At 37.0% G+C, this 26,431-nt stretch overlaps 1 protein-coding gene and 1 pseudogene across 7 annotated transcripts in view; both read right to left on the reverse strand.

Annotated features, from left to right (window-relative positions):
- Positions 1-7,428: 7,428 nt before the first annotated feature.
- LOC121029182 (cofilin-1-like) lies at positions 7,429-8,331 on the reverse strand (annotated as a pseudogene).
- A 2,695-nt stretch (positions 8,332-11,026) lies between these two features.
- The window catches only part of HACE1 (HECT domain and ankyrin repeat containing E3 ubiquitin protein ligase 1), a 124,068-nt gene continuing 108,663 nt past the window's right edge, over positions 11,027-26,431 (reverse strand). For 5 of the 7 annotated variants that reach the window (XM_040474271.1, XM_040474269.1, XM_040474272.1 and 2 more), the window contains 4 exons: positions 26,276-26,374; positions 25,920-25,990; positions 12,591-12,704; positions 11,027-12,039 (listed from right to left, as the gene is read on the reverse strand). In XM_040474271.1, the coding sequence (XP_040330205.1) occupies positions 11,937-12,039; positions 12,591-12,704; positions 25,920-25,990; positions 26,276-26,374 (387 nt within the window). In that variant the 3' untranslated portion in view covers positions 11,027-11,936. Of the gene's footprint in view, positions 12,040-12,590; positions 12,705-19,563; positions 19,688-25,919; positions 25,991-26,275; positions 26,375-26,431 lie in introns of those variants that run through there. The other 2 variants (XM_040474270.1, XR_005789926.1) reach the window with 2 other exon arrangements.

Raw genomic sequence — 26,431 nt, forward strand, 5'->3', positions numbered from 1 at the left:
TTTAAATTAAAAAATGAATGTGTTTAAGAGTGAAGATTATTGGACTGGGTAAAAATAAATCCACTTATAAGCTGCTTTAAAAAGAATCCTGTGTTTGTGCACCTGGGTGGCTCAGTCAGTTAAGCATCTGACTTTGGCTCAGGTCATGATCTCATGGTTGATGAATTCCAACCCCACGTTGGGCTCTGTGCTGACAGCTTGGAGCCCCACCTGCTCTGTATTCTGTGTCTCCCTCTCTCTCTCTCTGCCCCACCCCTGCTCATGCTCTGTCTCAATAAATAAACATTTAAAAATTTTTAAGTTAAATAAAAATAAAAAGGATCCTGTGACATAAGGATAACTAATAGTTGAAATAAAAAGATGAAAAAAAAATGCACATTGCAGATAACCAAAATAAAGCTGATGTTACAATATTAATATCAGACAAGATAGATTTTTAAGACAAAGGGCATTGAGACAAACTACATAATGAGAAAAGGTTAATTCACCATCAGATATAAAAATTCCAAATAATAAAGCTCTAAATAATATAGCTTAAAACTATATAAAGCTAAACTTAAAAGAATTACAAAAAGAAATAAACACAATGGTAGAGCTGAAGTTTTTAACACACCTCAGACCTCAGTGATTGATAGCCCAAAAATCAAGCAGAAAAAAATTAATAAGGATATAGAAGATTTAAACAATACAGTTAACAAGCTTTACCTAATAAATATATATAGAACATTTCACCCAAAAAGTGAAGTATTTCAGGCCTCTCTAGAAATGGTAATTTACAAGAACTGAATGCATTCTGGGTCAGTGTTTTAAAATTCAACTAATTTTAAATGATTGGTATCACACAGATTATATTCTTTGCCACAATGCACTTCATAGAAGACTGAAGCACAAATGGCCAATAAATTATAAACATGCTGCTAAACTTTTTAGTAATAAGGAAAATGAAAATTTGAGTCACACTGTGATATATTTCACACTGACTCTCTTGGCAAGATTTTGAAAATCTGACAATCTGAAGTGTTGACCACAATCTAGGAATAGTCACCTCTCTTATACACTGCTAAAGAAAGTATTAGCTGATATCACTACTTTGGAAAACCATTAGGATCACCTATTAAACTTGGAGAGGTGCATTTCCTGTGATCCAGCAATTCCCCCAGAAAAACTCTGGCACATATGAAGACATTCAAGAATACTTATAGCAGTATTGTTTTAAAACAAAAACAGGAAGCAGTACAAACGTCTACCTTAAACAAGGCCACAATTAACAAGTTATAATGTCCCCTTATAGACAAGTGTGAAACTCTTCTAGGAAATATAAAGCATGAGACAACTGAACCATAGGCACACACATATTTAGTTTTACCAAATTGTTCTAGAATTATTTTTTGGAATGGCCCTACCAGCTAACACTCTAAATATCAGGGCTTAAGAGTTCTCACATGGTCATTAAAATTTAGTATTTTCTATTTTCTAATATTTGCTATTCTGATGTGGAACCTAATTTTTATTTGAAACTTGCCTGTTTTGTTTTGCATCTCTTCATATACTTGTTAGCCAGCTGGGCTTCTCCTTCTGTGAATTGCCTAACCATGTCCTTTGCCCATTTGTCTCTGGGTTTCCTGTCTTTTTCTTGTTGATATGCAGCATTTGTTTATATATTATATATATATCAATCCTATGTTGGACTTAGACATTATAGATCTCTTTTCCCCATCTGTCATGTCTTTCTGTATGATGTCCTTCAAATGAAAGAACCTCTTAATTTTGGAGCAATTTTTCACCATAAAGTTTGAACTTTTTGGGTCTTAAATGTTTTCCTCCACCTTCAGGTCATAGTCTTTAAAGTTTTAAGGTTTTATCTGTAAAGTTTTTTTTTTTTTTAATTTTTGAGAGGTTATTTCTTATTTTATAGTTTGAGCAGGTAGTGTCTAATTTCCGAATAAATTTTCTGATTGGTTATTGCTGATAAAGACAAACGCTATCATTTTCATCCCATTAGTTCTAACAGTTGTTCTGTTCAATCCACTTATTTCTTATGTAATTATATCTGCAAATAATTTTCTCTTTCCAATCCTGATAACTTTTACTTACTTTCTTTACAGCATGGCATTAGTCGAACCTTCAGTATTATGTCAAACATTAACAGTGATATTGAGGATTCCTGTCTTGGAGCAGATCTTGATGAGAATAAAGTTTCCCCATTAATATGATATTTACTGTAGAATTTTTGGTATACAATGTGTCTTTATCAAATCAAGAAATTCTTTTAAATTCTGAATTTTGACAGTTTTTATCTAAAGGGATTGAACTTTATGAAGTGCTTATTTCTACACTTATTGATGTAATCATACAAATTTTCACCCTTATTCCAATAATGTTCTGACCTCATGAATTGTTAAGATAATAAATGTTTGTGGTTTTAAGACACTAAATTTGGGTAGTTGGTTACAGCAGCAATAGAAAACTACATAAAATATGTAATTCTCATAATTTTACATCTCCTTTATAAATTGTAGCAGGGAGCAGTTAAGAAACTTGCCCAAGGTCACATAGCTGAGGAGTCAGGCTGGCTCATGGTTAAAAACCTATGTGATTTTTCAGATGTGACCATGGCAATTACAAAGGCTTTACCTGGCAAGCCTGGTGGGAGAAAGCTGCTGCCCCCCACCCAGACTTGGCACACAGCCAATGCATTGCAGTCTTTGAAGGCAGTTGCAGTCCACTCAGGCTCCCTGCTTACTCATGCTCTTCACATATTTGCATTCCTAGCCTGGTGTCTTCATCTCTGGGTCTCTTTATCTGAGGCCTGGGGCAGAAGCCTTCTTCAGGTGCTTCTGCTGAGTCTTCCTTTTGACGGGAAGAAGTGGAAACCCTGAAAACACTTTGTTCCACTGTGACTTTTCCCTGTGATTTTCCACTCCTAACCTACCTCCTTCACCCTCCCCTCAACGATAGGGTCCATAAAATTGCTGCAGCCTTTAGTTCCAGCAGCATCCGACATCTGTGCTGATATACCCAACCCTGGATTAGTGCATCTTTCCATGATGGAATGTGACAGGGGGCATCAGTGCCTTCTCCAGTTTTATACTCTCACAGGTACCATTGCAGCAGATTAAAGCCCTACCTCTTTCATTCTGAGTTTGTTGCATTAATTAGCTACTCTAATGTCTGAAGATCAGCCCGCTTTCCCAGCTGAGGTGAGCTCCTAACAGTTACCAGTGCGAAAGCTGGAATTCAAATCCAAGCAGTTCAGTCTAACCCTGTATTCCTAACCATAATGTGCTACTGCCTCCCCTTGTGTTAGAACACTCTAGTCCAATAGATACTGGCGAGGATGTGGAGGAACGGGAACCCTCTTGCACTGTTGGTGGGAATGCAAACTGGTGCAGCCTCTCTGGAAAACAGTGGGGAGGTTCCTCAAGAAATTAAAACTAGATCTACCCTATGACCCAGCAATAGCACTGCTAGGAATTTACCCAAGGGGTACAGGAGTGCTGATGCATAGGGGCACTTGTACCCCAATGTTTATAGCAGCACTCTCAACAATAGCCAAATTATGGAAAGAGCCTAAATGTCCATCAACTGACAAATGGATAAAGAAATTGTGGTTTATATACACATGGAATACTACATGGCAATGAGAAAGAATGAAATATGGCCCTTTGTAGCAATGTGGATGGAACTGGAGAGTGTTATGTTAAGTGAAATAAGTCATACAGAGAAAGATACCATATGTTTTCATTCTTATGTGTATCCTGAGAAACTTACCAGAAGACCATGGGGGAGGGGAAGGAAAAAAGAAAAGAAAAAAAAGAAAGGTTAGAGAGGGAGGGAGCCAAAACATGAGACTCTTAAAAACTGAGAACAAACTGAGGGTTGATGGGGGGGGTGGGAGGGAGGGTAAGGGGTATTGAGGGCACCTGTGGGGATGAGCACTGGGTGTTGTATGGAAACCAATTTGGCAATAAATTTCATATTAAAAAAAAACACTCTAGTCCAAAGAACTTATCATGGTGACTTAGGACAATAGAAGTTGACTAAGGTGTACTAAACAGGTAAACTCAACAAGAGTTGGTAATGGGTCAGATGTAGAAGGTGAGAAAAAGGGAAGAATAACGGATGACTTTTCGGTCTTCAGCTTAGAGCAATGAGGTAAATGCTGGTGCCCATTTGCTGAGACAGGAAAGATTGGGATGGGGTGACAGGTGGCAGGGGGACAATGGAGAAATAAGAGATCATCTCTGGATATATTTAAGGTTTCAGATTCTTAATAAACACCCAAGTGAAGATGTCAGGTAGGCCACTGGATATGGAATTTTGGAATTTGAATGAGAGTATTACTTTTTTTTTTTTACAGTTTTTTTTCTATGTCTAGATATTAGGAAAAGAGAAATACTGTATAAGAGAATACTGTGCAGATACCAACTTAAGCACTCCTCCCCACTCAAACAGTAAGCTTTCAGAAAGAATCAGATATTGCCACTCTTCTGAGAAAAATATAGAGCCATCTTCAAATATGGTTGGTATATGGACACAACAGTCTCCAAATTATGAAAACTACCAGATCAGAATTCTCAAGGAATGACTAGAATCTAGAACTGAGCAAGCTAATAATTCACTAAGTAAAAATCTGAGAACCCAGTGACTGCCACACATTAGCCTAGTTGTTGCAGTTTTATCATTTTTAACCTGATGTTCAGTTTTGTCCAGTCAACAGGGTGAACAATTTATTTGTCTCCATATCTAGAGAGCAACTTAGTAATTCAGTTAGGCCAAATATTTGAAGCTACCTTGGATACTCAGTTTATGTTAAACCCTTCTTCCCCTATACGAATACATTTCCATAGCTGGTTTTTATACTTAATCATATGCTACACTGCACAGTTTTAAAGTCTGTTTCAAATATGCCTTCCATCAGCCCAACCCAATTTCATTCCTTTGAGGGTAGGGACTGTGACCCAGTCCCTAAACCAATGTTGAATACTTTTAAGGGAAATTTGTTGATTTGGAAAGTTGTCTCCACTAACTGCATATCCAGCACTCACCTAGGATGACTCACTCTCCATTTCACTCAACTAGACTCCATTCACTCACACAAGTATACAGTAATAGTCGTCGTAGTCTCAGTTTATGGTTTTAATGGTATTGCAACATTAGATTCACAACATATTTCCAAGCACCAAGTATGCTTGAAATTGAACATTTTTATAAAGATAATAAAACTTAATGACTACCCATGATCTATGATCTGACAATACATCTGTTCTTTTTCATCTTGAGATGGTAAAATACCCACCCTAGCTCATTGTGGCACAGTGGGAGAGAAGAAATATAGTCCTATTAATCACTCTTAACTATCAGCTTATTAAGTTATAGTTTCCCAACAGGCTTGTCTTACATGATTGTTAATAGGCTGCAGGTGTTTTTCCAAAAGAGTCTTTTTACAATGCAGTTATGTCATAAAAGAGACAGCATGGAGTAAAAGAAAAACTGGTGGACTAAGAATCAGAAAATCTAGGTTTTAAATTCTAGTAGTAAAGTAGCCCTGAGACATTAAGCCAGTCACCACCTCTCTGATCTCCACAATTTTCTCATCTGCAAAATGAGAGGACTTATTATACATTTTAAGAATGGATTTATGACATTTATACCAGATCAGTAGGCAGGTAATCATAGCCCAGGACCTAAGAATTTCTTTCATAAAGGACATTTAAAAAAAAAAAAAATCTCTCCACATTAAAATAGCTTAAGCCAAAGTGTAAAATTGAGATTTGTTACTATTGTTAACTTTTAAAGTAAATTTTGTTACCTAACAACTGAGGATATGCACAGGAATAGAGGAACATGTTTCACATGAAAAAAAGTGACTATTGACACATGTTAATATGCCTAAATCGTCCTGAAAACAACCACAATTTTACTATTAGCTAGAAACTCACTCATAGACACAGCTATTATAGATACATTTTGCAATTGATGAAAGGGTTGCATTCCAAAAGCTTGTAAATCCCTTTTTGGAAAACTTTGTAAATGGAAGCGAGGTTTCTAGTTTAACCCATAAGAGCATAAATAATTGTTGATATACCTGAACTATATAATATTAAATGCTCAACTTATATATAGGTCCTGAGAATGGGGCTTGGGTGATATTGATGAGTCTCCTCCCCTGTTCTTGGAAAGACTAGAAGTAAGCAATGATTAAAATTGATTTACCTTTATCACACCCTTCTACCTCTCTAACTTTTTACACTCTGATAGAGCACACAGCCCTAATCATGCTGCTGAAACAATCCTATCCAGTCCTACCTACCATCAGTTTCAACAGCACTTCCTTGAACCTTTAAATAGTAATTTCACAACTGTGAAGCAGTTGATGGATATTTCAACAAATAACCCAGAAAATATTACCACTCCTAAAGTAGAACTAGTGTTGAAAGAGACTGTTACTTATACAAGCAAAAATATTAGAATATTTAAAATATTAAAACTTATACAAGCAAAAATATGAGAAACCTCTTAAAAATTTTACAGAGATGGTCAAATAAATTGATACATTGATACGACTATTATGCCAACGTTTAAAAAATGTTTACAAATAAGTTGTAATGACATGGCAATTGTATAAAATAAAATGCTAAATAAGTAAAAATGATATGTGCTATGTTCTTTATGAACTCAATTATTGAAAAAATGCATTAAGACTAGGAGCTAATAAAATTGCTGGGTAGACGACTTGTAATTTATGGCTTTTCCCAAGTGAGTACATGAATCCATGCTTTCCAGATTTTCCCATACCAGTAAGTGCTATTTAAAAAAACAAAAGAAAGAAGGAAAATCAAGGGGAAAAAAAGTATAAATTCAAATAAATCTCTAATAGGTAGAATTTTAGAGAGCTATAAACAGTGCTAATTAACAGGGAACGTGGAAATAGAGTTTTGTGAGCCAAAGAGCATTCCTTTGTTTGCAAAAGAGTTTAATTAGGAGACGTGTGTGTGTGTGTGTGTGTGTGTGTGTGTGTGTGTCTTAATTGAAAGTCCCTTACTGGTCCTGCTCCCATAAGCGGCTGCCACCCAAGGAAAAGAGGAGGGGGAACCAGGTGGTCAAGGAGGGGTCATCCCAACATTCCATTTACATAGAAATAAATAGACAAGCACAGAGTCACTACTGAGGTTAGAAGTTGGCAGCATGGGGGGCGCCTGGGGGGCGCCTGGGTGGCGCAGTCGGTTAAGCGGCCGACTTTGGCTCAGGTCATGATCTCACGGTCCGTGAGTTCGAGCCCCGCGTCGGGCTCTGTGCTGACAGCTCAGAGCCTGGAGCCTGTTTCAGATTCTGTGTCTCCCTCTCTCTGACCCTCCCCCCCCACCCCACCCCCCGTTCATGCTCTGTCTCTGTCTCAAAAATGAACGTTAAAAAAAAAAAAAGTTGGCAGCATGGGAAGAGGATAGAACAGGTGGGGAATTGGGAGTTCCATTAAAAAATCTCAGCCCCCTCCCAAACTGGGGTGCCTTGGAGGAACTTGGTCTGCTTCAACCCAAGAGGAATCAGAAGATCAAAGACGGTTTGGGAAGACCATAACTGTCAGGGATCCAGGGAGGAAGAAGGTCCAGGAGGTGAGGGGACTGTTTGGGAAATGGGCTGAAGAGATTGCCATTCCCCTGCTGGGATCCCCCAGGCCCTCAGGTCTGGCAGGACAGAGGCAGCCTGCAACACCCATGGGCATGTCTGGGGCTGCCAGATTCTCCAGGCAGGGGGCTTAAGGGGGCTTTCAAAGTCTTGCCCTCCCGGGAGATGTCAGCACTGCCCCCCAGCTTCTCTGCCAGGGGCCAGGGGTCCTCGACCTCCTCATAGCAGTTTACTTCTAATTCATGCTTGATCTCCATCAGCTTCTTCCTGGTGGCGTCCTTGGAGCTGACACTGATCATTTTACTCTTAAGGAGTGCACACAGGTGCACACCAAGTCTTAATCTTGCTCTCCTTGGTCTCAAAGGTTGTGTCGTAGAGGGCATAGCAGCTGTCCTTGTCTGGGAGCATCTTGACAAAGGTGGCATGGGGTCTACAGTCTGGCCCACATCAACTACCAGAATCTCCTTGCCCTCCTCCAGGATGATGTTCTTCTTGTCCTCGCCCAGGCAGAGGAGTACTGCCTCCTCTGGTGCTGGGGGCTTATGCACCTACCTTCATGTCCCTGAACACTTTGATGACACCCTCAGAGACCACCACAGTGGAGGCCATGTTTCTGGAAGCAAATGGGTGATAGCAAGGAGAGTCAGAAGAGAGGAGAGCCACTGCCACTGCCAGGATCTGACTGAAGGAGACTTATTTTAAATTAATCACATTATTGGGGCGCCTGGGTGGCGCAGTCGGTTAAGCGTCCGGCTTCAGCCAGGTCACGATCTCGCGGTCCGTGAGTTCGAGCCCCGCGTCAGGCTCTGGGCTGATGGCTCGGAGCCTGGAGCCTGTTTCCGATTCTGTGTCTCCCTCTCTCTCTGCCCCTCCCCCGTTCATGCTCTGTCTCTCTCTGTCCCAAAAATAAATAAACGTTGAAAAAAAAAATTAAAAAAAAAATCACATTATAAAACGGTAAGTTTTGTGGTTATAAAATATCACTTATTGCTATTGTTGTGGATTTTATAGATCCAATAAAACCTATTACTGATACTTGCTTCCCTTGATTAAAGATACTAGACATTTCTTTTTACATATACCACATAGAAAATAACACAGGCATGTGATTTAGACAAACAGGAAAAAAAGGTTATACAATGAAGGAGTCTTCATCCCATCTTACAAAGCTTTCCCACCTAGAGCAATAATCCATGGCCCAGAAATTGTTTCTGTGTAAAACTATCCCGTGTAAATTGTATTTATATGCTAATCACTCTTCTATACATCTTACCTCATTTAACATACCTTAGAAACATTTACGTACCAGTATTATACATGTATAAATCCATCTTATTCTTAGCAAATACTACTTAATATTCTCCTGGATGGCTGTAATTTATTAGGAACCCTTTACTAATGGACATTTACTGACAGACATTTAAATTATTTCCAGTTTACCTTTATAACAAGGCTTCAGGGAACATTCTTATATAAATATCTTCATGTACATGAACAAGATTACCTATGAGATAAATTCTTAGAATTGTTGAGTGAAAGAGTATATGTACATTTAAGAAATCTGATATTGCCAAATTGCCTTCCAAAGAATTTATACCAATTTACACTGCAGGGGAACATTTCCGATCACGACAGATTCCTTAAAGAAAACTCCAATGCTATCAATGGCCAGGAGGGTAACATGAATTAGTAAGGCAGGCTGGAGTAAGAAAATGGTCAACTGAAGAGCATATTCAGTCAATGAAAGAAGCAGCTTCAAGCCTACTATGCCTTCTAGAAATCTATGCCTAATATTGTTATTCCCTTGATGTCTCAAAAGCCTAAAATCTAGACTTATGCATGAAATCTCTAGATTTTTTAAATGTTGACAACTCATTAAATTTCTAGAATCAGCAAGACAGACAAAACTGTGAGTGGCAATCATGTTCTGGGGCTCCAAACTGTGGCCTATGCTTTAAAGCCTTAATTTCCACCTCCACATCCAACAAAGACTGTCATGGCTTTACTTGGTGTGTAATGTACAGTTTTAAAGCTGGGATTTCCTTAGATTCCATTTTGGTTTTAGATGAACAAGAAGATTTTATTAACAACATGGTCACTATTCCCTCAAAGTATTTGAACAACTTAATCTACTCTTGCCCAGATGTTTTTATTAATCAGTTTCCTACATTAGGGTCCTTTGCCCTACATGATTCTTCCTTTAGAGTGCTGTGTTCCTCTGTTTTCTTTGTTATATGGAACTACAACATGTATTAAAGGTTGAGTCATTTTCCTGTTAATCTTTTACCCGAAGGAGTTGAAAATCTCTAGTCATTTTTCTAAACTACTTTGCATTCAACATATCCATCTACTTACAGAAGAAATTATGGGAATAGAGTATATTAAAAAGACCTGCTGCCTCTTGCTTATTTTCAATCCACATAAAATATTTTATATAATAACTACATTCTTATAGTCAAAAATAAAGACAATATAAAAATATAAACCCTGAAATCACTAAATCTGTATCAAAAAATATTCAAATTCAGGGATAAAATACCATGAGATTTTTAATATTTTATTATCTCTTCTACATAAATAGTTGCAAAAGAACCAATCTGACAAAGCCAATATATTATATGATTATTAATGGAAATGAGTATTTGTAAAAATTATGAGCAATATAATTTTAATTATTTTTTAAGTTTATTTATTTTTGACAGAGATAGAGTGTGAGCATGAGCTGGGGAGGGGCAGAGAGAGAGGGAGACACAGAATCCAAAGCAAGCTCCAGGCTCTGAGCTGTCAGCACAGAGCCTGACACGGGGGTCGAACTCACAAACCATGAGATCATGACCTGGGCCGAAGTCAAATGCTTAACTGACTGAGCCACCCAGGTACCCCATAAGCAATGTAATTTTAAAGAGGTCAGTTATCTATTTGAAAACTCAGAAGGCAATGACCTCTTATACAGATGAATTTTGAAAATCAAAATTTTAAAATTAACTTTATTTATTGTAAATAAGCATGTGAGTCTTAATTTTAAAACTAATTATAATTTTTAAAGAATTTCTAGTTTTAAAATTAATCTGGTGAGAGACTACACACACACACACACACCCACCCCTACAGTAACAAAAGAAAACTAAGACATATATTAAAGAAGCTTTATAATGTAGCGAAGTTTTCAATGTATACTGAAAACATGAGCGAAGCTGTTCATATGAGAAAATCTGCATGAGTCATTTTACCAACATTGATGCCACTAGACAGTGTACTTTTAGTTTCCAAAGGCAAAGTTCTAAAGATTCTACAAAGGCAAAGTTCTACAGATTCCTCTCTTAGCACTTCTAAATATGTGAGTGTTCTATGCTGTAACTACTCAAGTGAACCTTTTCAAAAGAAAACTCGTAAGATCACCTTTAAAAGCCCAAAGCTCTGTATTAGGCATATGTCACTTGAACTCAACATTTTAACCATGAGAAACAAATAAGAAGTTCAAAATTACAAATTTAAATTGTAATCTGCACACTGGATTACTTCTTCTAATGTATCATCAGAACTCAGAGATAAAACAAAAGTAATGATGTGGTAAAATATTATATTTAATTTTACCTAAAATATAAATTAAAATAGGGCATAACAAAAACGTTGAGACCATAATACATATATGGAAAAGTGACCACTAAAAGATGCAAATAATTCATACAATATAAGCTTTAATATATAAATTAAATGCCATTTCATCAGCTGTTAGTCACATCAGTCTAAACTTTATATATTAAAATATTAAAAAGCTAAAAAACATCATTGCAATATAGATTCAATATGGGAAAATACATATTTGTGGCTTTATACACAATCTAAATTAATCCATTCTATACAATAGTTTTCCAAAATATAAACGGCACTTTACATGCAATAGAACATACCAGGCTGGATGTCCTAATATAATTTAATATATAGGAAAATAAAGAGAAAACACCCTTTTAACAAGACAGTTACATAGTGTAGGTGGAATGTAGAATACGGTTTTGCCTTGACACGATCTTGGATACGAGTAAAGAAATATGAAAAAGGACAGTTTCTACTACTTTCAATTAGCATTTTTTAAATTGAAGACTACTGTGATTTTATATTTTCTAATTGTATCACAAAGAGAAAACAAAAAAAGGAAGCAGGGAGAGGAGGGTAGAAAGCGTCATCCTTTATGAATTTTAAACATCACCCCTGCCTGTGGGCTGCATTTAGGCTCCTTTTCTGTTGACAGTTTCCTAAATTATTTCTGCCACTTGGAATTGCGCATCAGTAATCAGACGAATTTTCCAGACTTAAGCCATTGTGTAACCATAGCTGCCACAGTGTAGTGCCACAAGAAGTCTGTCCTTGAGTATTTCTTTACTTGGGTATTCAGGTAACTTGAGCATGTTGATGCTTTAAAAGAAAAATATACCACCATTAAATAGGAAATCTATGAAATTTCTGATTGTTTTGTCTAGCAGTGAAAACACTACTCAAAATTAACATAAAACCACCCTCTAAATTTGCATTCAAATTGGAAAACCCTGAAGAAGTATTTAAAAAGACAAAAAAAACCAAAAAACAAAAAACTGCTGCATTGCAGTTTCCTTTAGCATGCAAATGTAGTGAAAGAAAGTAAGTTCCTTTCAGCCTAAAATAAATAAGCAATAAGGGAATTTAGTTTGAAGTGATGGTGTAACTCAGTGATACTTATGACAGGATAACTTCAGTGATATGTGAACTACATTTAATTAAATTATAGGTAGTTTCCCCAAATATTTTCCCTAGCACAAAAGGGAGAGGCAAGGAATTATGTTGGTACTTACTTATCAGTGATTCCAAAATGATGAAAGAGATTATTGTTGAGGTTTTCTTCTCAATGCAGTAGTACAATAGTTAGACCTTTAATTATTCAAAATTAATCAAAAACAATTACAGCATTTAAAAAAACCAATTTAACATACCATGTGCTTGACGTTGGTAGGAGATTTGGAGTATATGGCACAGCAGCAATTGTAAAGTTTTGCAGTCCACTTCCACCCATGATATTAGCAAATCCACCATGTGGGACCCTGGAACTAAGAGTTCGTATCTTAATAAACTAATCATGCAAGGAAAACCTTTGTGATACATATATTTCAACTGATCACTTAGGGTAAGAATATATTCAACTCTAGGATACTGACCAGGTAACATTTCTGGTTCTGCAAAACTCCAGCTCATTATTAAAAGGTGCTTCATGGCCAGTTAGCAAGCTTCCATGGAGACAGTCCTGGAAATTTCTATAAGCCATACTATGCTTTCAATTGGCATAGCACATACCTCTACTATTGTACATAGTGTCTCCCTACTAAACTGGGACTAATTTGAGGACCCAAATGTATCATGTTTATATGACCCTGGGGTTAGCAAAATGTCTGGCATCTAATTAGATATTTGTTGAATACATGAATGTTTGCTTGATTAATTCAAGCAATAGAGAGGCTCTTAGAAATAATCCAAATGATTTCCCTATTTGTGAAAAATATCTAGGGTCTGATGGAGTTAAAAGCAGGCCACCCCAAAATATGCCACTTTGGCACACTGATTATTTTGAATTAAAGTTACTTAAAAACAACCAGTGCAAAAAGGACACTCTAACCTTCCCCTGTCTCCCTGAAAACAGGAAATAATTCTCACTTGTAAGAGGTACTCTCCCTGTACCAGGAGGTAAAGAAACATCCTATGACCAGAGATAGGGAATTCAGGGCTTTGAAGGTGTAGAAATAAACCTCATTACTTCTTCATCAATTTACTACCCCAAGCACAAACTCCTTTGTCTTTTTTTTAAATATATATAATTTATTGTCAAGTTGGCTAACATACATATGTGTATATACAGTGTGCTCTTGGTTTTGGGGGTAGATTCCTGTGATTCATCACTTACATATAATACCCAGTGCTCATCCCAACCAGTGTCCTCTTCAATGCCCATCACCCATTCCCCCCAACCCCCCCATCAACCCTCAGTTTATTCTCTGTATTTAAGAGTCTCTTCTTTGTCTTTTCAATTCCTCAAACATTTATTGTCTCTTTGGTCTATAAGGTGTAAAACCTGCCTACTTTGGTCACTTCTCTGAGACTCCTATTTCTATGACCTCCAAAACATGTGAATTAAATTTGTTTCCCTCCCACCATTGATCTGTGTATATCAATTTAATTCTTAGGCCAAGCAGAATAACTTTGAGTGGTAAAGGTAAATTTTTCCTTCCTAATAGGTCAAAGTGATGAGGGAGCATGGGGTAAGCTGAGGGCAAAATACAGCTGGAACACCCCCCAGCCAGGTGGAATACGAGTGATATTCCTCGAACACTCCTGGCCACCCAAGAACAAAGGTTTAAGTGCTTGCCATGGCAATGTGAGAAACTAAGGCAAATGAGAAATTAAATTCTCTTACTGCCTATGCCCATTGACAAGTCCTTGAAACCAGCAGGGTGACCTCCCTCTAGGAGCTCAGCTGCCTGAAAGGATGACACTTTGCTAGGGGCAAAAGAGAGTCTTAGCTAAACATTGTGGCAACCTGGAGGATCCTGTAAGTCTACTTCCTTTATCTTAATTGCCCCAAGAGAGATGCTGGCAATCATACTCCAAGCTTATAGTCCCCCACCCCATATACATCTGAAGGGTCTCATGACTGAGGTTTTATTAAATGGTAATAAATGGTGTTTCCCTAGCAACAGCTAGTCCCTTGAGGTCCTAGAAACCTTGCTTCCAAAATACCTTAGAGGCTTACTCTATCCCTGAGCCCCTCTCCCAACCTGAGGATATATATTGAGTTACCGTCAGGACCCCAGTGCAACTTTTCCTGCCCACAGGTATTGTCCCAGGGCTTTAATAACATCAGCTTTTTGCACCAAAAACATCTTCAAGATTCTTTCTTGGCCGTCTGCTCTGGACCACCCCACCGTCACCCCAAAACTTCATCAAAAGGGTTTTGGGTTTCACAGTAGGAAAACTAGAATATTCTTTACATTTCTGTCCCAAAGATTCAGAATATCAGACGTATTTTTTTTTTAATGTTTTTTTTTTAACGTTTATTTTTGAAACAGAGAGAGACAGAGCATGAACGGGGGAGGGTCATTGAGAGGGAGACACAGAATCCGAAACAGGCTCCGGGCTCTGAGCTGTCAGCACAGAGCCCGACGCGGGGCTCGAACTCACGGACCGCGAGATCATGACCTGAGCCGAAGTCGGCCGCTTAACCGACTGAGCCACCCAGGCGCCCCAGACGTATTTATTTTTTAATGTCACCTAACATAACAACATCAGATTCAAATTGGAAAACCCTAACAAAATGCATAAACAGTACTAGAAAATTTAATCTTGAATACATGGCCATAGAGAATGTAATTACAACTTCCTAAATTCTATTGTTTACATTTGAAAGACAATTAGTATTTCAAATTAGCCTTTGATGTATCATGATTAGACAATCTGATCCTGTAAAACACTTTGTTAGTTTTTTGTTTAAAAAAACTTTTTTAATGTTTCTTTAGTTTTGAGAGAGAGAGAGAGACCGAGGCAAAGACAGAAAGACAGAATATGAGTGGGGGAATGGCAGAGAGGGAGACAATCTGAAGCAGGCTCCAGGCTCCAGGCTCTGAGCTGTCAGCACAGAGCCTGAAAGGGCTCAAACCAACAAACCGTGAGATCATGAGCTGAGGTGAAGTTGGACCCAGGCAACCCAACACTTTGTCATTTTAAAAATGAGATGCTGTAGTGCTTTTAGATAAATAAGAATGATGACAAAGAAATATTTAAGGTACAGGTAATTAAATGCATAGGCAGAAGTCTGATTAGTATTAAAAATGTTTTTTAGGGGTGTCTGGGTGGCTCAGTCGGTTAAGCATCTAACTTTGGCTTGGGTCATGATCTCATGGTTCATAAATTCGAGCCCCACATCAGGTTCTCTGCTGTCAGCACAGAGCCCACTTTGGATCCTCTGTCCCTGTCTCTGTGCCTCTCCCCCACTTGCACTCTATCTAGGTCTCTCTCAAAATAAATAAATAAACTTAAAAAAATTGTTTAAAAAATGTTTTCTAACATTGGATCCTGAGTACAAAGCATAATTCAGTTTATTAAAAACAGGGGCGCCTGGTTGGCGCAGTCGGTTAAGCGTCCGACTTCAGCCAGGTCACGATCTCGCGGTCCGTGAGTTCGAGCCCCGCGTCGGGCTCTGGGCTGATGGCTCAGAGCCTGGAGCCTGTTTCCAATTCTGTGTCTCCCTCTCTCTCTGCCCCTCCCCCGTTCATGCTCTGTCTCTCTCTGTCCCAAAAATAAATAAATGTTGAAAATAAATAAATAAATAAATAAATACAAAAAAAAGACCAAAAAAAACCCCAACTTGTTGAATCTCCAATAGCCAAAATAATCTTGAAAAAGAACAAAGTCAGAGGTTTCACAGTTCCTGATCTCAAAACTTAAACTATAGAACGATGGTTATCAGAACAATGTGGTACTGGCATAAAGACAAACATACAGAAATAGAATAGACAACCCCAAAATAAACCCTTGCATATGTGGCCAAATGCTTTTCAACTAGTCAACTGGGAAAGGACAGTCTTTTCAACAAATTATGTTGGGAAAACTGGATATCCACTACCAAAAAATGAAGTTGAATTCTCACCTAATACTATACACAAAAATGAATTCAAAATGAATGAAAGATGAAAACATGAACCAAATCCACAAAATTTTTGGAAGAAAATAAAGAGGAAGAGCTTCACAACACTGGATTTGGCAATGATTTCTTGGATTTGACATCAAAAGCACAAACAAGAAAAGAAAAATAAGTAAGTTGGATTTCATCAAAATTAAAAACTTATCCACCAAAGGACACCATCAACACAGTGAGAAGGTACCCATAGAGTGGGAGAATATATTTTCAAATCATAAAACTCATAAGGAATTGATATCCAGAAAAATAAACAGAACTTCTAAACAACTCAACGAGAAACAATAAAAATCCAATTGAAAAATAGGGAAAGGACTCGAAAAGACATTTCTCCAAAGAAGATATACAAATGGCTTATAAGAATATGAAAAGATGCTCAATCAACATAACTAGTATTAGGGAAATGGAAACCAAAACCATAATCAGATATCATTTCATACACATTAGGATGACCATTTTAAAGAAAAAACACAAAAATGAAAAAAAAAACACAAAAAGAACAAGCATTGGAAAGGATATGCAGAAAATGGAATCCTTATGCACTGATGGTGGAAATGTAAAATTTACATCAGCTGTGGAAAACAGCATGGCTGTTTCTCAAAAAATAAAGATAGAATTACAATTTGTAGCCCAAAGTATTGAAAACAGAGACTGAAAAAGATTATTTGCACATCCATGTTGACAGCAGCATTATTCATGAAAGCCAAAAGGTGGAAGCAACTCAAGTGATCATCCATGGATGAAAGGGTAAGCAAAATGTGGTATACACATACACTGGAATATTATTCAGCCCTAAAAAGGACAGAAGTTCTGACATATGATCCAATGTAGATGAACCCTGAGGACACAATGCTGAGTGAAATAAGCCAGTCACAAAAGGACAAATGATGTATGGTTCCATTTATATGAAGTACCTACAGTAATCAAATTCATAGAGATAGAAAACAGAATGGTGGTTGCCTAGGGTGGCAGGGAAGGAGTATGAAGAATTAGTGTATAACTGGTAGAGTCTCAGCTGAAAAGGATAAAGTTTGGGAGTTGGATGGTGGTGATGATTGCACAATATGAATGCACTTACTGTCACAGAACTGTATACTTAAATGGTTACAATGTTAAGTTATGTTATGTATTTTCTGTCATATACACTATAAAAAACTATGAATTTGCACCAGGATTTTATTTGAAGTTATAAATGATATGCATACATTGACAGGGGAAAAATAACAATCTAATATAAATAAATATCTAAGAATAGTTTCCTTTTATACCTGGGAAGTCATTTGGTTGCGATTAAATGCTTTACTGATTGAATGCCTTAGCTTACCTTAGAAATCCAAGTGAATACTAAAACATTCCTGAATATTTTATATTCCTGGCCTGTATCTTGTTAGAAAATACTAATGCATGAGCAATTTCTACTTAGGGCAAAAGAATAGCTAAAGAAACTTGGACTGAAATAAAATTCAACACTAATCTATGCATATTAACCTTTGCTTGAAAAATCAACAAATGCAACCAAAAATGAAAAGGGATAAGAAGCCAAGTTGTTCTCAATTTCCTGTAGAGGCAGAATTTATAAAAGTAAGTTCCAAATAGGCAAGGAAGAAGTCAAACTTTCACTATTCACAGGCATAATGCTCTATGTAGAAAACCCAAAAGAATCCACCAAAAAATTGCTAGAACTGACACACAAGTTCAGGAAATTTGCAAGATACAAAATCAACATACAGATATCTGCTGCATTTCTATACACCAATAATGAAGAAGCATAAAGAGAAATCAAGGAATCGATCCCATTTACAACTGCCCCCCAAAAACCATAAGATACCTAGGAATAAACCTACCTAAAGAGGTAAAAAGATCTGTACTCTGAAAACTATAGAACACTTATGAAAGTAATTGAAGATGACATAGGGAATAGAAAAACATTCCATGCTCATGGACTGGAAGAACAAATACTGTTAAAATGTCTACTCTACCCAAAGCAATCTTCCCAATTTAATGCAATGCAATCCCTATCGAAATACCACCAGCATTTTTCAGAGAGCTAGAACAAACAAAAATTTGTACGGAACCACAAAAGCCCCCGAATAGCCAAAGCAATCTTGAAAAAGTAAAGCAAAGCTGGAGACATCACAATTCCAGGCTGGCACAAAAACAGATACATAGATCAATGGAATAGAATAGAAAACCCAGAAATTGACCCACAGCTTTATGCTCAACCAACCTTCAACAAAACAGGAAACAATATCCAATGGAAAAAAAGACAGTCTTTTCTTTTTTTTTCTTTTTTTTTTTTTAACGTTTATTTATTTTTTTGGGACAGAGAGAGACAGAGCATGAACGGGGGAGGGGCAGAGAGAGAGGGAGACACAGAATCAGAAACAGGGTCCAGGCTCTGAGCCATCAGCCCAGAGCCCGACGCGGGGCTCGAACTCACGGACCGCAAGATCGTGACCTGGCTGAAGTCGGACGCTTAACTGACTGCGCCACCCAGGCGCCCCAAAAAGACAGTCTTTTCAATAAGTAGTGTTGGGAAAACTGGACAGCAACAAGCAGAAGAATGAAACTGGACCACTTTTTTACACCATATACAGAAATAAATTCAAAATGGATGAAAGACCTACATGTGAGACAGGAAACCATCAACTCCTAGAGGAGAACAGAGGTAGCAACCTCTTTGACATCAGCTGAGTAACTTCTTACTAGATGCATTGCTGGAGGCAAGGGAAACAAAAGCAAACATGAACTACTGGGACTTCAAGATAAAAAGCTTCCGCACAGTGAAAGAAACAATCAACAAAACTAAAAGGCAGCCTACAGAATGGGAGAAGATATTTGTAAATGGCATCTGATAAAGGTTAGTATCCAAAATCAATAAAGAACTTATCAAACCCAATACCCAAAAAACACTTAATCCAGTTAAGAAACGGGCAGAAGACATAAATAGATATTTTTTCAAAGAGAGCATACAGATGGGTAACATGAAACATGTTAAGACACATGAAAATATGTTCAACATCATTCATCATCAGGGAAATATACATCAAAACCACAATGAGGGGTAGCTGGGTGACTCAGTTAAGTGTCTCTTTTTTTAATGTTTATTTTTGAGACAGAGAGAGAGCCTGAAAGAGAAGGAGACAGAGGACCCAAAGCCGGCTCTGCGCTGACAGCAGAGAGCCCGTTGAGGGGCTCAAAATCATGAACCGTAAGATAATGACCTGAGTTGAAGTCGCTCAACCACCGACTGAGCCACCCAGGAGCCCCCTTAAGCATCTGACTCTTGATCTCAGCTCAGGTCTTGATCTCGGAGTCCTGAATTCAAGCCCATGCCCAGTGTGGCGCCTACTTACAAAAAAAAAAAAAAAAGAAAGAAAGAAAGAAAGAAAAGAAAAAACCCATGATTAAGATACCACCTCACAACACCTGTCAGAATGGCTAAAATTAACACAGAAAACAACAGATGTTGGTGAGGGTGCGAAGAAATGGGATTGGTGGGAATGCAAACTGCAAATGCAGCCACTCTGGAAAACACTATGGAGTTTCCTCAAAAAGTTAAAAAGAGGGGGCACCTGGATGACTCAGTAGGTTAAGCATCTCATAGTTTGTGAGTTCTAGCCCTGCATCGAGCTCTGTGCTGACAGTATTGAGCTTGCTTGAGATTTTCTCTCTCTCTCTCTCTCTCTCTCTCCCTCTCTCATTGCTCCTCTCCTGCTTACACATGCATTCACTCTCTCTCTCTCTCAAAATAAATTAACTTAAAAAAAAAAAAGAAAATAGTTGCATTAATTAAAAAAAAAAAGTTAAAAATAAAACTACCCTATGACCCAGCAACTGCACCACTAAGTATTTACCCAAAGGATACAAAAATACTGATTTGAAGGGGCACATGCACCCCAATGTTCATAGCTGCAGCATCAACAATAGCCGAATTATAGAGAGAGCCCAAATGTCCATCAGCTGATGAATGGATAAAGAAGATGTGGTATATATACAATAAATAATACTTAGCCATCAAAAAAGAATGAAATCTTGCCATTTGCAATGACATAAATGGAGCTAGAATAGAAAAAGGTAAGTACCATATGATTTCACTCTTCTGTGCAATTTATGAAATGAAACAGATAAACATAGGGTAAGGGGTCAAAAAAACGAGAGAGAAGCTAACCATAAGAGATTCTTAACTATAGAGAACAAATTGCGGGTTGATGGAGGGGAGGTGGCAGGTGATGGGCTAAATGGGTGATGGGCATTAAGGAGGGCACTTGTTCTGCTGAATACTGGGTGTTATGTAAGTGAGGAATCACTAAATTCTACTCCTGAAATCAATATTACACTATATATTACCTAACTTGAATTTACATAAAATTTTGAAAAAAATTTTTTAAAAAGTAAGTATACCACTTTACCAGGATAGGATGAGAAAATGAGACTTGACACAGTTTCTTACACAAATTAATACAAAGTATTTCAATATCAGAATAATCGAGCTAATGTTTTTCGAATCACTAAATTTTCAAAAATAAGCTTGAAAATCAGAAGATTCCCCAATTTTAAGATCTAAACTAAAATTACACTGTAAACTGATATTCACAAACAATCTCTGAAACTTTACTCCTCTTCTTCTAAACTACAAACAAATATGACTGGGCAGCTTAAGCATGTATGAGAAAAATAAATGAAATGGTCTTTGAGTATTATGACACTTGGATTATACAATATAAAATTACAGTCAATGAAAATGACATAATACTTCTATTTTATACACAAATTATTAAGTCTGATTTTCATTATTCTTAAACAGTAAGAAACACAAGAGTAAGACATTTAATTAAGACAGTCTTATAGGCCAACAAAATGTTATACCATAAAAATATTTTTTAAAAATTTTTTAATGTTTATTTTTTTATTTTTGAGGAAGAGCGAGAGAGACAGAGAGAGAGACAGGGCATGAGCATGGAAGGGGCAGTAGAGAGAGAGACACAGAATCTGAAGCAGGCTCCAGGTTCCGAGCTGTCAGCACAGAGCCTAATGCGAGCCTCGAACTCACAAACTGTGAGATCGTGACCTGAGCCGAAGTGGGATGTTCAACCAACTGAGCCACCCAGGTGCCCCACCATAAAAATATTAAAAATTATTTTGTACTGATTTTGCTTCTAGTAATTGGACGCATTTGACATTTCACTGAGGTTGCACTAAACTATACTACGTATGTAGAGAAAGAAATATATCTAAATATAAACAAATAGATACGCAGAATTTTCGAAACACTGCTGAAGGAAAAAATATATACATATATGTACACACACACACACACAAAGTTTAGAATGGCAAATGCTATACCTATACTTGAGTCCAATATAAAAGAAAATTCAGGTTTAAAAAAACTTAGAACTTAACTCAGCCTGAATTCAAAACAAGGACTCTATGTAGACAGTGTTGAAAGGTGGCTTCTTCAGCATGATGGTGAAGCTGAGCTCTGTGTTGTTCCCCTCAGCTTCTGTGGCTTCTATTTTTTACTCACATCCTTCAGTTCAAATGGATTCACATTTTTTACTCACATCCTCAGTTCAAATGGATTCACATGTTGCACTTCATGACCAGTTAAATAATAAACAGTGCAATCCTTTTCAGTACTGCTAACAATGATTATGCTATTGAACTGGGATTATGCACTCTGACACCAAGTGGTTTTTATTCTACAAGAGCACAACTTAACAGACATTTTTAGTACCAGAAAACTTGAGAAAACTCTTATCTGCACTTTAAATCACACCAACCAAATCATGGTGTGTGTTTTGGGGAGAGGGGATGTAATAATAATTAAATAGTGCTTCAATATAAATCATTTTGAAAATAATAAGAGCTCTACCTCACAACATAAAACAAAGTCCAGATGATTTAAAAATTAGAATGTAAAATAAAAAGTTACAGAAAAAAATGCTGATAAACATATATATCAAATCTTGGGAGTGGGGAAGGATTTATAAAAACCAAAAGGAAAGGTATTGATAATGAACTTAAAAAATTAATTTGATTTTATAAATGTTATAAAGTAAATTTATAACTTTTTAAAACTACATGGAAATCTGTATATTTACCTTTATGAAATTAAATGGCAAACAATAAACTGGAAAAAGTATTTGCAGCGTTGATGTCTCATATAAAGAACATTTAAAAATGAATTTTTCTTTTTTTTAAGTTTATTTATTTATTTTGAGAGAGAAAGAGCAAGCAGCAGAGGGGTGGGGGGGAAAGGGGGAAGCAGAGAGAGAGAAGGCAAGGGCTAGGGTGTGGGAGAGAGGGGGAGAGAGAGAGAGAGAGAGAGAGAGAGAGAGAGAGAGAGAGAGAGAGAGAGAGAGAGAATCTCAAGCAGGTTCTGCACTGCGATCAAAGACCCTGATGTGGGCTTGAACTCATGAACGGCAAGATCATGACCTGAGCTGAAACCAAGAGTTGGACACTTAACTGAGTCATCCAGGCGCCCCTAAAACTTAATTTTTGAAAACGACAATAGAATAATGCATACATTTAAGACAGGCAATTCACACAAAAATTACATAAATAAGGGGGTGCCTGGGTGGCTCAATTGTTGGTTAAGGGTCTGACTCTTGATTTCGGCCCAGATCATGGTCTCATGGTTTGTGAGTTCAAGCCCTGTGTCCTCTGCGCTGACAGCGTGGAGCTTGCTTGGGATTCTCTCTTTCCCTCTCTGCTCCTCCCCCGCTTGCAGGCACATACACACACTCTCTCAAAATAAACATTTAAAAAAATTATATAAATAATAAATTATATGAAAACGGAAATTATTACACCCTGTATTGATGCAGTAAATGGAACAGACCCTCTTATTACCTGTTGATGTGAATGAATACTGATAACTTTTTGAAGGGTAAATGAACAATATGTATCAGGTTATAAAAATTTACATACTTTCATATCCAAAAATTTCCCTTCTAAGAATTTATTCTATATAAATAATCAAACTGGCCCACCAATGTATAAGTGCAAGAATTCCTTATTTGTTCAGCATTATTCACAAGCAGGAAAATTACCAATTAAGGGAGGACAATACCAATTAAGGGAGGCCCATAAATTGGAGACGAGGTAGCCAGGAAAAAAATTAGATCCATATATGGAACCATTAAAAAAATTTTTTTTAATGTTTATTTACTTCTGAGAGAGAGAGAGAGAGAGAGAGAGAGAGAGCGCATGCATGCAAGCAGGGGAGGTGCAGAGAGACGGAGACCGAAGTTCTAAAGCTGACAGCAGACAGCCCAATAGCTCAAACTCACAAACCAGGAGATCATGAAATGAGCTGAAGTCGGACGCTTAACCAACTGAGCCACCCAGCTGGTGGCTCCCAGAACAATTTTTAATAATATATTCTTAATTTCAAAAGTTACAAAAGAAGAACAATGTTTCAATGTTTTTAAAAAGTAAAAATTTATGTATGTGGGAAAATTTCTAGAATCCCAGATACTGATATTAGAGGTGACTTTTTTAAATTGAAATTGCCTAACACTCCTACGTAGAATATAAAATTTTTTAAATTCTTTTTATTAAATTACTTTTTATTAAATCTTTGGGTATTCCTTGGCATTAAGAATTTTTAAAAAAAACAACTTTTTTCTGTTTTCTTTCATATCTTAAGTCTATAATCTGTGAATATTCATGGTGTTTTTTAAAGATTTTATTTTTAAGTAATCTCGACACCCAACACAGGGCTCAAACTTACAACCCCGAGAACAAGAGTCATATGCTCTCCCAACTGAGCCAGCCAGGTGCCCTTGAATATTCATGTTTTATTTATCATTTAAAAATAGACATATAATGTGATTCCAACGATTTTTCTAATTATATAGTTAAAAGACTTAGAAAATAGGGGTGCCCGGGTAGCTCAGTTAGTTAAGCATCTGACTTCGGCTCAGCTTTTTGTGAGTTTTACCATTTGTGATTTTACCATTTGTGAGTTCGAGCCCAGTGTAGGGCTCTGTGCTGACAGCTCAGAACCTGGAGCCTGCTTCAGATTCTGTGTCTCCCTCTCTCTCTGCCCCTCCCCTGCTCACGCTCTGTCTCTCACTTTCTCAAAAATAAACAAACATTTAAAAAAATAAAGGGGCGCCTGGGTGGCGCAGTCGGTTAAGCGTCCGACTTCAGCCAGGTCACGATCTCGCGGTCCGTGAGTTCGAGCCCCGCATCGGGCTCTGGGCTGATGGCTCAGAGCCTGGAGCCTGTTTCCGATTCTGGGTCTCCTTCTCTCTCTGCCCCTCCCCCGTTCATGCTCTGTCTCTCTCTGTCCCCAAAATAAATAAACGTTGAAAAAAAATTAAAAAAAATTAAAAAAAAATAAATAAATAAATAAAATAAAAAAATAAAAATATTTTCAAAGACTTAGAAAATAAAGCAAAATGTTAATAGTATTATCTCTGAATAGTGGAATTACTTAATGGATTCTCATTTTCTTCTATCTATATTCTTCATTTTCCAAATTTTCTATAATGGTTATAGACTACTTAAAAAAAAAAAACTAGTGGACTTTAAATTACGTGTATATTTCATAGAGACATATAATCACAATTATGTTTTTAAAATGGCAGAAAAAATAGAAGTAAATACATCAAATTGTTTATAGTAGTTATTGCTGGCAGGGAGTGGTTTTCCTTATTTGTTCTCATTTTATGTGTGTTCCAACTTTCTTAGAAGAACCATGTACATTTATAATGGAACAAATGAACAATGTTTCCAATAACAGGAGGGCACAGATGAAATTCTAAGATACCAAGAAGGAAAATCAGATTTTTTTAAACCACCTTTCAGAAATATAAATTAAAGGAGGTTAAAATCATCTAGTTTTCTCGTATCTATGATATTTAATCAGTCCAAAAGTAGACTTTTCAAAGAAGTGTGGTATCACAAATTATTTTTTAGGCCATGTGTCTTGAGACTTTAAAATTTGATAGGAAGTGTAGAAAAATTGCTGAGTGTGGGTATTACATATGTCAGGTGTATGTGTCTGTCTGTTGTCCAGCAACACACAAATATTAAAAATTTGGCACTGGGGCACCTGGTTGGCGCAGTCAGTTAAGCGTCCGACTTCAGCCAGGTCACGATCTCGCGGCCCGTGAGTTCCTGCCCGGCGTCAGGCTCTGGGCTGATGGCTCAGAGCCTGGAGCCTGCTTCCGATTCTGTGTCTCCCTCTCTCTCTGCCCCTCCCCCGTTCATGCTCTGTCTCTCTCTGTCCCAAAAATAAATAAAAAACGTTGAAAAAAAAATTAAAAATTTGGCACTATCATTGACTTACCTATGGAATGAAAAGATTACCAAATTATAAAATACAATATATATGCTGACAGTCCTGATTGGAACAGCTTATTTTTTATACAGTAAATAAACATTTATTGAGCACTAGTTTATGTTTTATCTTTAGTAGCTAAACAAATCTTTGTTTAATACTAAAAACAGGAAAGGAAGGTGGAAACTGACAATTCAAAGTAATAATGCATTTTTGTTGTTTAAGTAATTAAAATTGGAACACATTAAGTTCTTTCCACATTAGCATATAAACACTTCTTACCTGCCAGTAACAAACTGCAAGAGAAGAACTCTCTCCTCTGGAGTAATGTCTTCCACAACTTCCCAAAACCACTAACAACAATGACAAAAAAAAAACCGAACTCAAATTTCTGAGCAATTGTAGACTTCCTAATACCCGAGAAACATGCAATATTCATAAAGCATATTTTATTCTATGAAACTCATTTATCAAAAATGCTTTCATACAAAGCTTTCACATGCAATATCCCCATGAGAGGAGTTTAGGGAAAATTTTTACTTTGTTAATTAATGTAGGTTTTCATCCAATAGTGCTGTAAAGCTTATAAAATTAAATGGCAAAACTTAACTTCATTCTAGGCTCTAGAGAGATTTTACCTGAATAACTGGATCTTCTCTTTCATAGCCACTTGTGTATTCTGTATTTCTTATCCAATCGCTCACATCAATTTCTGGCATGCCAGAGAGCAGTAGTTCCTTTGGGGAAGAAGAAAAGTATTTCATTAATCTTCATTAAGAAAAAAAGCTATTACA

The sequence above is a fragment of the Herpailurus yagouaroundi genome, unplaced genomic scaffold (genome assembly GCF_014898765.1).
Source record: "Herpailurus yagouaroundi ecotype Mexico unplaced genomic scaffold, PumYag 139, whole genome shotgun sequence".
NCBI classification, from domain to species: domain Eukaryota; kingdom Metazoa; phylum Chordata; class Mammalia; order Carnivora; family Felidae; genus Herpailurus; species Herpailurus yagouaroundi.